Source organism: Astyanax mexicanus, chromosome 20, assembly GCF_023375975.1.
Source record: "Astyanax mexicanus isolate ESR-SI-001 chromosome 20, AstMex3_surface, whole genome shotgun sequence".
NCBI lineage: Eukaryota > Metazoa > Chordata > Actinopteri > Characiformes > Acestrorhamphidae > Astyanax > Astyanax mexicanus.
Window position 1 is genome coordinate 10451360 of NC_064427.1, and position 14726 is coordinate 10466085.

The window sequence follows — 14726 nt, forward strand, 5'->3', positions numbered from 1 at the left end:
TCAGTGAATAATAAATAAGTGAATTTTTTACTTAGGCATAGTTGTATATATGCAGCACAGGAGTCAAACCCAGGGGCGGATTTTACCACTACGCAAACCACACAAACGCTTGGGGATTGCTTTTGCTGGCCAAAAGGTTGGAAAAAAAATAAAATAAAAAAAATAAGGAAAGGAAGTCCAACACAGAAAGCCTGACAAAGCTCACCATTTTTTTCGCAGCAGCAAAAAAAATTATACATCTGATGAGGATGAGGTACCTGAGACAGCTAGGTTGTCAGATTTAATATTGAATTTTGCTATACAAAAGAAGCCTTTTGATCAGGGCCCCCAGAAAAAAACGTTGCTTGGGGCCCCAGAACTTCCAAATCTGCCCCTGTTCAAACCCTCAGCAGGAGATTTGTGTTTACGTCAGAGTTACAGTGTGCCACATTCTGCAAGATAAGCCTGCACTCTGTCACTGGCTTCTTTCCAAAATCACACTAACGAATCATGAGCTGAGATCACTGAAAATATAATACTGGAATTTATGAATGATGCATTAAGAACTATTGAGAGTGTTTACACTGGGCTAGATCAGGGCCACCTGTTGTGACAGATTCTTATTGGACATTGGAGCTCTGAGAACACTGACCAGAACATGATTCTTCAGAAATGTTTTTTGGTTTATTTGGACTGTGAAGAGCCTGAAATTATATTATGTCGTGGTTCTTCAAACATTCTTTCAAAAGATTTGTTACATAGTTCTTTTTTAGAAATATTTTTTAAGAATGTACTTACTTTTGTCAATAAAATATAGTATAAACACTTCAGACCACTTAATTAATCAACTAGAGATTTCTGAAAACCTGTACACCATTTGAGGAGATGATGTGATTTAGACGTGCTGTTAGCACCATGCTAATCAGTCACAGTAAGCTTCCACTGCCTACATTAGCCTCATAGCTAAAACTGAAAAAAGCTAATTTAGACATATTGGCTGACTAATGACATAAAATAAAATGTTTTTTTCTGCCAAACTATCACTTTAATTCTAATACTTTCCTCAATAAGCAAGACACCCATGAGACTTCATACAGAGCGTAATGAAAGGAATCTGGCCACATGGTGGCGATGTTCAATATTGCAACTTTTAAAATGCTTTGGCTCCAGCAATGTGTTTTACTCATATATTAAGTCCAACTAACAAAAACATGGTGTGATATATAAAACCTTTATTAGATGACATCATCATAAATTACAAATATGACATCTTTTTGTTTTTGTGTATAAAATGAATAAAGTGAAATATAGTCCCTTTATATGCTGCCATTGTGATCGTTTCCAATTCAGTACGCTCTTAAAAACAAAGGTGCCAAAAATGGTTCATTGCACAATGCCGTATTGAGAAGAACTCTCAATATATGGTTCTCAGCAGAATCATATTAGAAAATTAGATGCATGAGTGAAGAGTGAACCTCCATGTAATGTAAACTTAATCTTGGTACAGAACTGTTCCATTACACATTTACATAAAGGTTCTTTAAATCATTTTTATTCTTATTTATTATTAGCTGCTCCAAATTAAACTTGCTGTAAGGTTTCATGTGAACAAAAACTAAAAAGAAGTCCTGTATAGTTCTAAAAAAATGGTTATTTGACTAAAAGCAATAATCCAACTTTTTTTTGGGGGGGGGGGGGGGGGCTTTATAGAACCATTTTTTAAATGGTTCTGTATAGAACTACATGGGATTTTCCACCAATTTGAAGACCTGTTTTAACATCCAAATGATTCTTTGAGCTGCACTTTTCTAAGTGAATACTGAAACATATGGAAGAATAAAGTTCACTTCAGCATCTCTGTAAAACTCATGGCTGGTTCTCTGCGGTGTTCAGGCTCTGTTTTGGCTACACATGAGCTGGACCTGGTGTGGTCGGAGTGGTTGGTGTTGTTCTGTGGTCTGAGATGGCGCAGAGTGAGGAATCAGCATGGCTGGTTGTTGAGGTTGTTGAGGATTTTGTGGTGTGGAGCTTTGTAGGGTGCTGTGAAGCTTCCTGGAGCCAATGTGCCGCGACCTTCTTCATCCACCCGTCCCATCAGGATGAAGTTCTGACCTGAGAAGGTGAATGTGATTCCAAAAAGGTTAAAACTGTTTTTTATACAGAGTAAAATATCAAATTATAAAACAATATAGATAACCAGAGAATGCAAATTAAGATCACTGGGACAACTGGGATAACAAATCATATAAATAAAGTCTTATCCACATATAAAAATCAATACAACACAACTTAAAATCATACATCCATGGGCATCCATTTAAGGCATCTCATCAAGACATTAAACTAATACAAAATCCAATGCTGAAAGTTTTTCAAACATATCTAACAAGAATACAATCATTCTAGATCAGTTTTTTATTGATCATTCATATTGACCACTTTAGTAATACAATGTATTAATACACATCAATCCATAATCCACTAAAAGAAGCACCTGGCTCGAACCAAAGGCTAGGATACTTCACAAAATGTAGTTACTTAAAATTGAGACCACGTTTCTTGAAAAGATTTTTACTGCTGTCGTTATTCCACTCCAGGAACTCCACTCCATAACACATTTACTGTAGGATGATCTACAAACCTCTGAGTTCAATGTATCTGGGGACCCATTTCTACATATCAAAATGTCTGATTTGCTCTAAAACCCTTAAATTAGTTTCTGAGGGGCTCAATATATTAAATGATGGTCTGAGTTTCTGATAAACTGGCCAGTCAGTGTTTGCTTGTATTGCGTTTGGTATGTATGTGTGTGTGTACCTCTACGAATCTGTGGACAGCTCCTGCAGGGCAGCACCAGTTTAACAGACATGGTCTCTCCAGCCTGAGTGATGGTCAGGCTGCCAGCCTTATAGGCTTTAATGATGGACACTGTGGTATGCAGACTGCCCTGAGGGCCCGGAGAAAGAGCCGTCACTGTGCCTGCGATTACTGCACACACAAACAAAGAGCAGAGAGAGCCTTGTTTTTACTTGAAGTAAAAAAGAAAAAAATGACAAAGCATTGAACTTTTGTTGTTTTATATACAGTATATATAGAGAGAGAACAAAAAGTTCACTTATCAATATCAAATTTACAATTGTAGTTTAAATGGCTGAACTTACCAAAGTCACTGGCACAGAAGCTGGCCTTTATGGTCCCGTCCCTTTTACATGTTTTAGGGCAAAGTGGGTTTGTAGCTGAAAGTAAGAATGACATCCAAGAAGATTAACAGTTTAGAACTAATAGAGCATAATGTTGTTAAAAGCACAGATAAAAAAATATTTAAACACCAAAAACACTTGAAGGTAAATATCACATCAAGGGGAGAAACATAGGCTAACTCTGTCCCTAAAATTTACATGTTGTTCTATTGTCCTGTAAACACACCATCTTAATCTTTAAAGCAGCAGTATGGGAGAACTGGGATTTTGCTCCTCGGCTCCCCCTACTCCCTACTCCCCTCAAATTCATGCTTTGAACCACTTGTAATGGACCCTCTTTTCACAAGCATTTTACAAGTTGAGAGTTACAGAATTGTCGCTAAACATAATAAAAACATGTACACTGAGGTGAATATAGAGAATTACTACAGGATTTTACATAAATATAACTTGGGTAATGCAGCTTTATGTAGTTCTCACAAACGTTATGCTGCACATTTTTTATTAATGCAGTTTCTGGCACACAGAGCCCAGAACAATGAAAAAGCTTCATTCTTCTTGTTACAGGTCAGTGAAGCATCAACATAAATTTATAGTTGCTCTTTTATTGTAAAAATGATACATAATGTTGCTTTGATGTGTTAAAGGGCCTAACCATTTTTATTTTAAAATAATTTTATTTACTTGGAAAAAACTGAGTAAACTATTAAAACTGTCAAATTTACATATCTTTTTTAAATAAATGTATGGATTCACACTACACATTCAGCCTGCAGCAGTTTAGCTCCACATATTTATGCTAAAGTTATAAGATGTCTTGACTGAAACACCACACAGGGCAGTATTCATCAGTCCTAAAAGCACAGTAAAATTACACAGTTACACAGACTGTGTAATTCTAAAGAATTAAAGAAACCTTACTCTTATGTTAGGGATATACAACTACACTATTTCTGTGAGTAGAACTCTATCTTACCTGGACGGACTGGCTTGGTCTGGCCTGATTCTGGTTTGCGGACCGGTGGTCTGACAGGTCGGACGGGTTTGCCTGGTATACGTTTGGGTGGAGGTTTAGGAGTGGTTGTGGTTGTAGTGGTGGTGGTGGTTGGAGGCGCTGTAGTTGTTGTAGTGATGGGTTTTTGGGGTTTAGCTGGTTCTGGACGGGGCTTTGTAGGTCCAGAATGAACCCGGCTGCCTGGCTGGCTAGAACCAGCAGTGGGGGATTGAGAGCCACGGGGGATGCTGGAGTATGAGGCCATAAAACCATCAGAGGTCACACTGAGGTCAGACACAAACTGGACCAGGAGGACATTACTGTTGGTTATAATGGTCCTGCAGAAAAAAAGAAGTGAAATATAGAAGCTGTTCACTTATTACCAGTCAAATCTTGAAGCATTTTTAAAAGGGGCCTAGGGGACATTTTTTATTACACATTGTTATATTTTATAAATCATCAAGATTTTAAGCTCTTGGTAATGTGTACTCACTCAGGGGCCACATCTCCGCAGTATTTACCAATGCGTCGAGAGTCATCCTTTTCTCCTCCGTTAAAGAATGCCACATAGTCAAAGCGGCAGTAAGTGTCCGACTCCACATCAAACTTATCAAATTTCACCTCAATCACCTGAAACACAAACACAAACCTTAAAATCACAACCTGCAGCTCATCGCTGCCTCAAAAAAGAGCTCATATCTCAAAATTCACACACACTCTCCTGATCTGGATTTATCAGTATTTAATAATCAGTTCTGACCATGCTTGGATCCACAGTGATGAGCCATGAGCAGCTGATGCCCGGTGGGTAATTTTTTTCTGGCCAGTTTGGAGTTTTAATGGTACCTTGTGGTTTTTCTAATTTTCCTCCACAGAACTGATGCTCTGAAAAGAAATAAAGACTTGCACTGATTATCACGGTTAAAACAGCAATAAAGTAAGCAATAGGAGAAATTCTAAATCCATTACAGGAACAATAAAAGTCCTAAAACTTTATTTAAAAATTTTGCAAAAGTCATGTTACATTTAATACTGCATATATTTAACTTTAGACTGCAAACTTTACTGTGGGTTTTTAAACATAAAACATAAGATAATTAAATTTCATGCAGAAAACCTCAAAGCAAATGTTACAAATGTTTTTGCTTTAAATTCTATTTCACTGTCAGACTTTTAAAGTAAATTTCGGACTGCAAATTTGAAAATTTTGATTGCCGTATTCAAAATGAATTTCAGACTGCAAATGTTTAAGAAAATGTAGATTGCAAACTTTAGATTTCAGACTGCAAATTTTAAAATTAATGTCAGATATTTTAAAGCAAATGTCAGACTGTAAACGTGAAATTTATACTACAAAATATTTAAAATTGTCAGGTGAAGTGCAGGAAGGAAGGACAAGGAGAGCGGACGCAAATGTGAATATTTATTAAAGAAACAAAAAGACTGGACCATACAAAGAAACTGTATGAACGTAGAACTGAGAAACACAAAACACCTGAACTGATGTAACACGTACAACACCAGATAAGCAATACAGGAACAAGGGGGACTATATAAAGACACGGACAAACAGGAAACACCTGACGAAAAGGTAATGAGGCGGAGCTACAAATGGACACAGGTGAGTGGAAAAACACCAGGGAAGAAATACTAAGGAACCAGGGTCACGTGGAAGACACACTCACAGGCACAAGCAGACGACAGGCAGAGAAAAGGTAAATAAACACAGAAACATGACAGACAGGAAACAGGGCAAGGACGTGACAAAAATAACCAATTTATAAAAAGTAAAATGATTATTTTCCACTACATATTTAGTAGTAAAATAATAATACATAATTTTCTTATGACAGTGAATTAGTAAATTGTCTTATTTTATTTCATAACTTTATAATATTGTAGACTGCACACTGCAATGTTTAATTTAAAATGTAAATTGGCTTAACAGTAGAAGCCCTACCGTCCACATGTGGTTTCCCTCCATTATAGTAGGCCAGGAAACCCCTGCCCCCAGTGCCAGAGTCCGACACCATCTCCAGCATCATGGTGTTAGAGGTAGAGATCAGAGCGCCTGGCCTGAACGTTCCACAGAAACGACCCAACTTCTGCACTATGTTAGAGTGACCATTATACACATCCACATAATCATACCGACACAGAGGGTCAGCCTCCAGATCAAAGACCCTGAAGGACAGCATGACCACATTGCCTTCTGGGACCTGAGAGAGAGAGGGAGAGAGAGAGAGGCTAGATGACATTAGCATTAAGCTAGCAGAGAAAATTGTACAGTTTCTCCATATTTACCACATATTTAGACAAAATTAAATACCTGTTTAATTTCTAAGATTTATTTAATAATTTAGTTAGTTAGTTAGTTATTTTACAAGTTAGTTAGTTAGTTAGTTAGTTAGTTAGCTATCTTAAGCCCCAAATAGCAAGAAAATGCTTCATTTGTAGTGTTTTTTTTAAATAAGTTAGCTAGTTTGTTAGTTATTTACTTTACTAGTTAGTTAGTTGGTTGGTTGGTTGGTTGGTTAGTTATTTAGTTAGTTAGTTATTTACTTTACTAGTTAGTTAGTTAGTTAGTTAGTTAGTTAGTTAGTTAGCATTTTACTAGTTAGTTAGTTAGTTAGTTAGATAGCTATCTTAAGCCCCAAATAGCAAGAAGCGACATGCATTGTAAAGCACATTTGTATACCACATATTTAGACAGACTGAAAATACCTGTTTAATTCAATAAGGTTTATTTAATAAGTTAGTTAGTAAGTACTTTAGTTACTCATTTAGTAAAGCAAGTAAATTATACAGTTTCTCCATGTTTACCACAAATTTAACCAAAACGAAAAGACCTGTTTCATTTATATGATTTATTTATTCATTTTGTTAGTTAGTTAGTAAGTTATATAGTTATTTACTTATTTAGTTAGTTAGTTAGCTATATAGTTAGGTAGTTAGATTAACTAGTTTAGATTTACAATGGATTAACAATGTATATAACATGTCAGAGAAGCTCTAATTTATATAAACATGATTGTTAGCAGATAAGATATGGGTGTGTCAACAATTTTGAAACTGCATAAGTCTGTTATAAGGTATTACTGAATACCCCCATACCTTTTGAGGAGAGTTTGATATGTTTTTGCATGTAGTTAGCGCCATGCTAACTGCTTAAACCTTTCTTGTTATCAACATTATCTTTGTAGCTCCACTGTAAAACTATAATAACTACTGAGTAGGTCTTGATATTGTACTGTTCTCTGCTGGTATTTACTTATGAAGAAATGTTTCTGGACTTTGTGTTTGTGTCACTCACAGTGATGTACCAGGTGCATTTGCTGTCTGGTTTGTAGAAAGAAGGAAAGCCCTCGCTGCCCACAAAGCCAGAGTCTCCATCCAAATGACCACCGCAGTTAAACACTGGCCTGAGGACAAAGCACAGAAAACACTCATACTCAGACATCCAACCCTATACTTAACCTCAGAAACGCAGCTGATTATCTTTAGCCCTTTTTTCTCTTTTCTAACAAAAGCTAAGTAAACTTAACGTCAACTTAACGCCAAATTATACTTTAACTGATTACAGCATGTTTTGTTTTTGTTAACTCAGCTTAGTGTAGTCAAATGTTTACCTAAGTCACAATTTTTGCTACTGTATTCTGAAGTTACTTTATTCATTTTAGTTGGCCTGCATGAATGTAAATTGTTTTCACCATGGCATTTTTTAGTTACAATCCAATTCCAATACACAACAATCCACATTCCTACACAAGAGCTCTTTTAATTTTTCTTTTCACCTTATTTAACATAATTTTTTTTTTTATATCATCACTATTATTGTTTGTGTTGTGTTTACAGTCACATCATGGGCGATGCTGAAATAGACCATACAGAACAGCTAGGACAGCAACAACATAAATAAGGATATTTAATTTTAATGCCTTCCAAACCAATTTATTTATAATTGATTATACCCGATTGTAGCTTTATACCTTTATACCTATGCTTCAACAGACTCAGAAATACAACATTTTCCACTGAAGACAGTAACTGCACATCGAGTATAATATATAGTGAACAAATTCTCTGTAATCCCTTTATCCTTTTCAGCTGTAGTTTCTGGACAGCTTGAACATTTGAGCAGGTGCTAATAAAATGGGTTAATAATATGACAGCCATATCTTTACCCCTCATTGTGCTGGCTTTACTGTATTTATTTATTTTATTTTTTTGCGTTTCAGACTAAAATATCTCCAAACAAGCAAAAGCAATAAAAAAGTAAAAAAGTGCTAAATTCACTGGTCTACAAGTTGGAGCTGCTAGAGCTTACTAACTTCTGTGCCCCTTCACATGATGCTTAGGCAAATGCTTGATTAAACTGGCTAAACTGTACAATACAGTGCACTTCTACGCTCCAGCTGGATTTACTAAACTAAAATATCTCCAAACAAACAATGTTTTAGTCAAGGCAACAGCCAGATATTTGCCCACTGAGGCTGCTGTGGGGTCATGGTAAAGTGTGCCTCGCCTGTTAATTTTACAGAAAATTCATGGTCCAGCACAGACAGCTGACTGGAATCTGGATCAGTAAGTGAATCAGGCCTGTTTGATAACAAAATATCAGGCCCAATAACAAAATATCAGGCCCTCCCTGATATCTGATACCTTAAATTACACCAATATCAGCCCCGATACCGATATTGGACCGGATGGGTCCTATCTCTAGTGGCAAGCAGAATAAAGACGGATTTGGTCCTCACTAAGAGATGAATAAAGACTCAAGAATACTCAACACACACACTGTGCATGACTCATATGTTGGATGGATGAATTGTAGACATTTACAGTAACAGCTAATACTGCTCTCGGCTGGGGAGAGGGTAAACAGAGGACAGGCTGGATACTCTCTCTTTTTCTCTCTCTCTCTCTCCCAGTTCTCCCTCTTTGCTGTTTGACCCCTCAAACCTGTAACAAAGGGCTTTTGTTTTAGACTGTGAGTTACATCAACCTTCATGACCAGACAGATGCTCCTCTGAGAGCTGATCTAATGAGTTTTTAAGCCCACTTACCCTCATAGACAGACCTCAGAGGACTCTTAGATTGGGTAAGACTTTCACCATACACTGTCTTTGGCTGCAGGGAGAGGTTGTTCTCTGTTCCCTTGAGTATCGCTAAATAGTTTAAACCCAGTGACATTCAACCTACACACCCACCCAAAAAATACCCTTCACCCCCTTTTTTTTACACGTGTAGTTCCAGCACCTTTACATACTGAAATACTGCCACTGGTTAACAGACTGAAGGGACAGCAGTTAGATAAACACAGTGGAAAGCTGAAATTCCTCTGGCTTGATTTAAAGTCACCTGGACTCCTACTGTAACTGCCTGTAGTAGAAGGCTGCACTGCAGGCTGTAAGTTGCACAATTTGTTGCATTCTGTATAGAATATAACTATGAAAATATCACATGTTGTACTGACTGAATATAAAACATACTGTCTCTTTAAATATTATATATCTAGTATTTTAAACTTTAATTTAACAGCAAACCATGAAGACATATTGGAGTAAAGGTGTTGTTATTTGATTTTTGCTTTGATAGCCAGCCTGGCTGCAGAAAAAAATGCCCTCCTCTAGAAACAAGACAGAGACTCACCATGCAAGATGATAGAGTGCAGTGCAAAAACATCCAGGCGAAAGCAACTGTCCTAAAACTTTCCTACCACTTTCTCTGGGTTTTGCAATTCCCTGTTAGAAAAGGCTAAAAATGAAGATGAATATGATGCTTGTGCTCTAATGCATCTACGTAGTGACAGTAAGGATATATAGAGCCTTTAAAGGACTACTCCAATAATTTGTACATTTCTAAGTATAGTCACTACATCTGTATTGTACAGTTGACTTTTAGAGTAAACACTTTTAGCCTGTTTGACTAAACTGTTTTTGTGATACTTTTAGTGAATACTTTATATAGATATGTACATCTGTTTATCTGTTTCTTTTAAGGGAACAGTTGTGGTATCTGTGAATAAAGGTGAACAGTTAACAGGACTGTTATTCTTAGCATTGCTGTTAGTATTTGATTCTATCACTTACTACATCAAAAATAAAGTCAGAATGTTGGCTGATACCAACATATACCTCTCGAGACCACACCTGATATTAGGCACCATGCACACACAATAGGTTCATGGCTCTTTGTTTCAGAGAGCTTTTCTACAGGTAATATGGTATAAAAGTGTTTCTCCTGTTGCCCTATAAAATGCTATCAGTGGTTACATTTGGGTAGTGAACTTCTTAGTAAGAGATTCTTGACTGCAACATCCCTCTATGATTTACTCAAAGACATATTGTCCAGCTAACAGACTTTGACCAGTCACCCACCCATAGCAGTGATACAGCAGCCATGCATCCTCATTGTATAAATGGACAGGACCTACATGATCTAATGAGGAATTTATAACCCAGGCAAGCCTTGATTTACATTGAGCATGGTGCTAAGTTTATCATGTTTATCTCCTCAGGGGTGTCCTCTTTTTTGATAATACTTCTCTACTGGAACTAGACAAACTCTGTAAGTACATTTGCATGCAATTCTTACATGTGTCTGCAATGGTTGCAGCTTAAAACAGCTGAATGTATTTATTAAAATGGTTGTGCACAAACACTATTGATTTCTATTCTGTTAATTGATTTTTCCATTATTCAAAGTGAAAGCAAACATGTAAAAATTGCTGTTTATGGAAAACAGAGGGTATATTATTTTGCAGTTTAAATGCAGCAGGATTTAAAAACACTGCAGTATTCCTTTAAGGTCTCATTCAGAGAGTGAATACTGCAGTGTACAGTAGGTGAACTCGAAGCCTCTCGAAGCTCGCTCAAAGAACTTTTCCACAGCTCTTGCCCAACAGTTTGTCTGCCAGTGTGATTACTCAATTTGGGTTCAGGATCCAGATGAAATATGAGGGTGAAAAGCCTCAGTAAAAAGCAGAAGACTTGTTGGATCATGAATTCAGCACGAATTCAGCCAAATCCCCCAAACACTCAAACAAACAGACACACACCAATGCAGAAAAGCAGCAGCTTTAACCACATTTACAGCCTGTAGAATCCCAGCCAAGCCTGAATGATGCATGCACAGACTGTGAAAAATTTACTGTGCATCTGTTTACTGTAGACAGATACACACAGGGGAATAGACTGTACACTGTGAACCACATATAAACTGTATATAACAATATTTAGAATTGTTATGTTTTATGAATAAACATCTATGTAAAAAGTAATAAATTGTAAATACAGCTTGTATTTTGTAACATATTGCATACATACAGCAAAAGATTTTTTTTTAATTGTCAGATGTCATTTAAGTGTATTTATGTAATAATGAGTTAAATATAAGAGTGAAACATCTTAGAATATTAAGTGTTGACAATAGAAAAATAAGACCAAAGTTTAAGTGATGTACCAAAGTGATAAAGTGATGAAAAGTAATGTAACCCTCATGATTCAAACTTATAAGCTTATATGTTAAGCCTGGTGGAGGTAGTATCATGGGCTATCAACAGCTTGGACACACCCACACATATAATTAGTGAGGTTTTATCATGTAAGTGAGGCTAAAAAGTGGCCAGCATGCTCAAGGCAAGGCGATGTGAATTTGAACTGAGTTTGAGTGAGGCCTAATAGTGAGCACCAGATGGATAGGACTCTAACAAGTTAACATTCCTCAATTCACAGCATCACATGTGTAGTGGGAATAATGATAATGATCATGACCAGCAAAATTTGCTATGAATTCCATGCGAACAGACATGTAGATGGATGAAATCACATCTACATTCAATGCAGGAGGCCCCACATGTATATCCTGCAGGTCAATGCAGCATTCTTTAGCTTCTATAAGGCATGGCAAAGGTTCTGGTATATTATACTAAGTTTTGCCCTATGACTTTTGCCATTGAGTTTAATTATGCATGTACGTGCCTATAGGTAACATAAATCTAGGTTTTTAGGATCTATTAAATTAAAATAAAAATACTTTTTGTATGTAAAGAGCTTTACAAAGTCCAGACCTTTGCTCCTATAGGATAGAACTGTCTTCTCTGGATTTACTAGAAAGTCATACACATACTCTTAACACACACACACAAGCACAGGCACACAGGCATAATCACTCCTACCCCACACCTGGTATAGTTGGTTGTCTGGCCACTCGTCCAGCTGAAAAACAGCAGCAGAAGCCCCAAACAAAACGTCCAGCTAAACTTCTCCATTTTTCACAACTCAGCAGCAGGACGGAGGAGAACAGAGGGAATGAGTGGCTCTGGGGGAGGAGGGACAGGGGGAGTGATGCTGGAAGTGGAAGAAAAGGAGGGAGGGTGTGTCTATGTGTGTGTGCTGACGGGGGACCTAAGCAAAGGGGGAGTTTTTTTTTAATCAGAGCCAGATGCTGTGTTGGTATCAAGCTTATTGATGTTGGCCCAAAGAAGTTGGTGCACATTCATGAGAGAGAGAGGGAAAAAATAAGGAAAACAAGAGTAAAATAAACCACCAAGGCCAAAGGATAGTGTTTGTGTCTGTGTGGCCTGTTTGACTAGTTCAGGATTTTGGTCATGCTGCTCAAGCTGTTGTAGAAGATCATCTTCAATATTAAAGCGATAGTTTGGTGGAAAATCAAACTAACACATTTTAACGATTTAAACCAAATATAGCCAGTCATCCAAAAGCTGGAGCTAAAGCTGGAGAAGTTATAATGGCAGTGTCCAATGGCACGTGACCAATTAGCTAAGTGCAGAGATCCCACCTTTCACGGAAGTTCAGGGAGTGTCACTCATTTTAATAGGGGCTCCCTGATGCTTGCAAATTACTGTATAGACAATATCTTTTTTTTTTTATTGTTTTTAGAGTAAGCAAGTGAGAGAGAGACAACAAAGCCAAGTTGACCAATGAGGTTTCCGTGTGGGGTGGTTTGAGGTTTTGCAGTTTTGCAGGTTTGAAGGCATGGGGGGGGTGGGTTTAAGGAGAATGTTGGTGGTCAAGGCCTTAATGCTGCCTCCCTGAAATGAGTTTTTGCAGGGTGGGATGACAGGTAGGGCAAACTGCATGCCTAAAACATTGCACACTTGCCTCAAACCAATTTTAGTTGCTTGGCTCCAGCTGTTTGATGCCGGGTCAGGAAGTGCCTCAGGCCATTAAGCTTCACAGGACACACTAAACAGCTCAGCTTTAGCTGACAGTCATTCTTCTGTCCCAGTTTTAGCATTAACACAGCTCCTGATTTCAGTTACAGGCTTACTGAGAAGTGAGCTCTAAGGCAAGCTGCTAAACATTCACTGATGTGTGGTGAAAACAAGACAGTGAAAGCAGTGGATGACATGTGGAAATGTTTTTGCAAATGTTTGAAGTGTTTTAAGGCCTGTGCTGTTTTTATCTAGTGCATCCATCTTCGTTTTTCTATCCCAGTAACAGTTCCACAGATTATACAGATTCACTGTATGTCTAAATGTTTCTGGACACCCCTTGTGGTGAATGCATTCAGTTGCTTTAGGTAGCACCCTTTGTTGACATTGACATGAAAATGCACACATGGGATAAGTATTGCCAAGAGAATAGGACTAATCGTTGCAGATAAACATTAAACTTTTGATACTGTAGACATTGACTAGATAAATAAAAAGTTCTTTAGCACTGTTTTCTGGTCCTCTGACTCCACTAATGACTACACCTCTGCCAATATGTTATGTGCTCATCATCAGCCAATCACAAACAGTTCCCAAAAAATTACCTGTGTTCAGATTACATGCCTGGAAATATACTCGTTTGTCAAAGCCTTTGCGAAGTATTGCCGACCATTTCTGTTGCATGCTAAATGCTCTCTTGTTTTTTTAGCCTGGTTATCAACATCTGCTTGTTCTTTTGGGGTTTTTTTCTGTTTTATTTTTTGCCCTTTTGATTTCGCTTTTGGATTGTTTGCTCTTTTGGCTCTGTATCATGGTTTCTGATTCTGGTTTGCCCATGACTAGTATGGTTGCCTATTTGCTTGTAATCTCACTCAGTCCTTGTTATTTTTTCTTATGCAAGCTCTCTTCCAATAAACCCAATTTCACTTATACTTCTGAGTGCCTGGTTGGCTAATGTTTATTGTTACAAATACAATCAAATCCTCACAACAATGGTCTAAAGTATAGTACACATCTGTGGACAAAATAGACAGTTTATTAAGCAAAAGCAGGGTAAACACTTAAATGAATGAACAAATACTGTTTATGCCTTCTGAGTGTAGAGGAGGACAGATTACACAGTGTGGGAGGAATTTATACCCATATGGTTTTCTAGTGCACATTGACTTTGTTGAAAACAGCAGAGCTTCACAGGAAAACACACACACACAAACACACGCACACACACAATTTCATGGATATTAAAGAAAGAGCTTGACCAGAGGTGGCTATATATAAATATGAATAGTAGTTGCCACCAACTCGTACAATAGACGGCAATAAGCCACTGGCTCATCTTTTAGTATACTGTTCCTTTTGGGCCTTAAATATAAAA

General features: G+C 37.4%; 1 protein-coding gene across 1 annotated transcript; it reads right to left on the reverse strand.

The window, feature by feature from the left end:
* Window positions 1–1191: 1191 nt before the first annotated feature.
* On the reverse strand, window positions 1192–12518 carry pcolcea (procollagen C-endopeptidase enhancer a). The gene is made up of 9 exons (XM_007236044.4): window positions 12360–12518; window positions 7487–7595; window positions 6134–6392; window positions 4934–5058; window positions 4667–4803; window positions 4156–4511; window positions 3141–3215; window positions 2797–2967; window positions 1192–2091 (listed from the first exon to the last, which is right to left on the reverse strand). Exons 1-9 carry the CDS (start codon window positions 12443–12445, stop codon window positions 1961–1963), a joined length of 1449 nt encoding a protein of 482 aa, XP_007236106.3. The 5' UTR covers window positions 12446–12518; the 3' UTR covers window positions 1192–1960.
* Between the last annotated feature and the right edge of the window lie 2208 nt (window positions 12519–14726).

Bases quoted from the DNA above. Each gene is read 5' to 3' on its own strand.
- pcolcea (XM_007236044.4), bottom strand. From the start codon at position 12,445: ATGGAGAAGTTTAGCTGGACGTTTTGTTTGGGGCTTCTGCTGCTGTTT. The intron at 2,968-3,140 runs GTAAGTTCAGCC...TTGTGTGTGCAG, and splicing joins CTTCTGTGCCAGTGACTTTG to TAATCGCAGGCACAGTGACG. The intron at 2,092-2,796 runs GTACACACACAC...TCACCTTCTCAG, and splicing joins CTGTCCACAGATTCGTAGAG to GTCAGAACTTCATCCTGATG.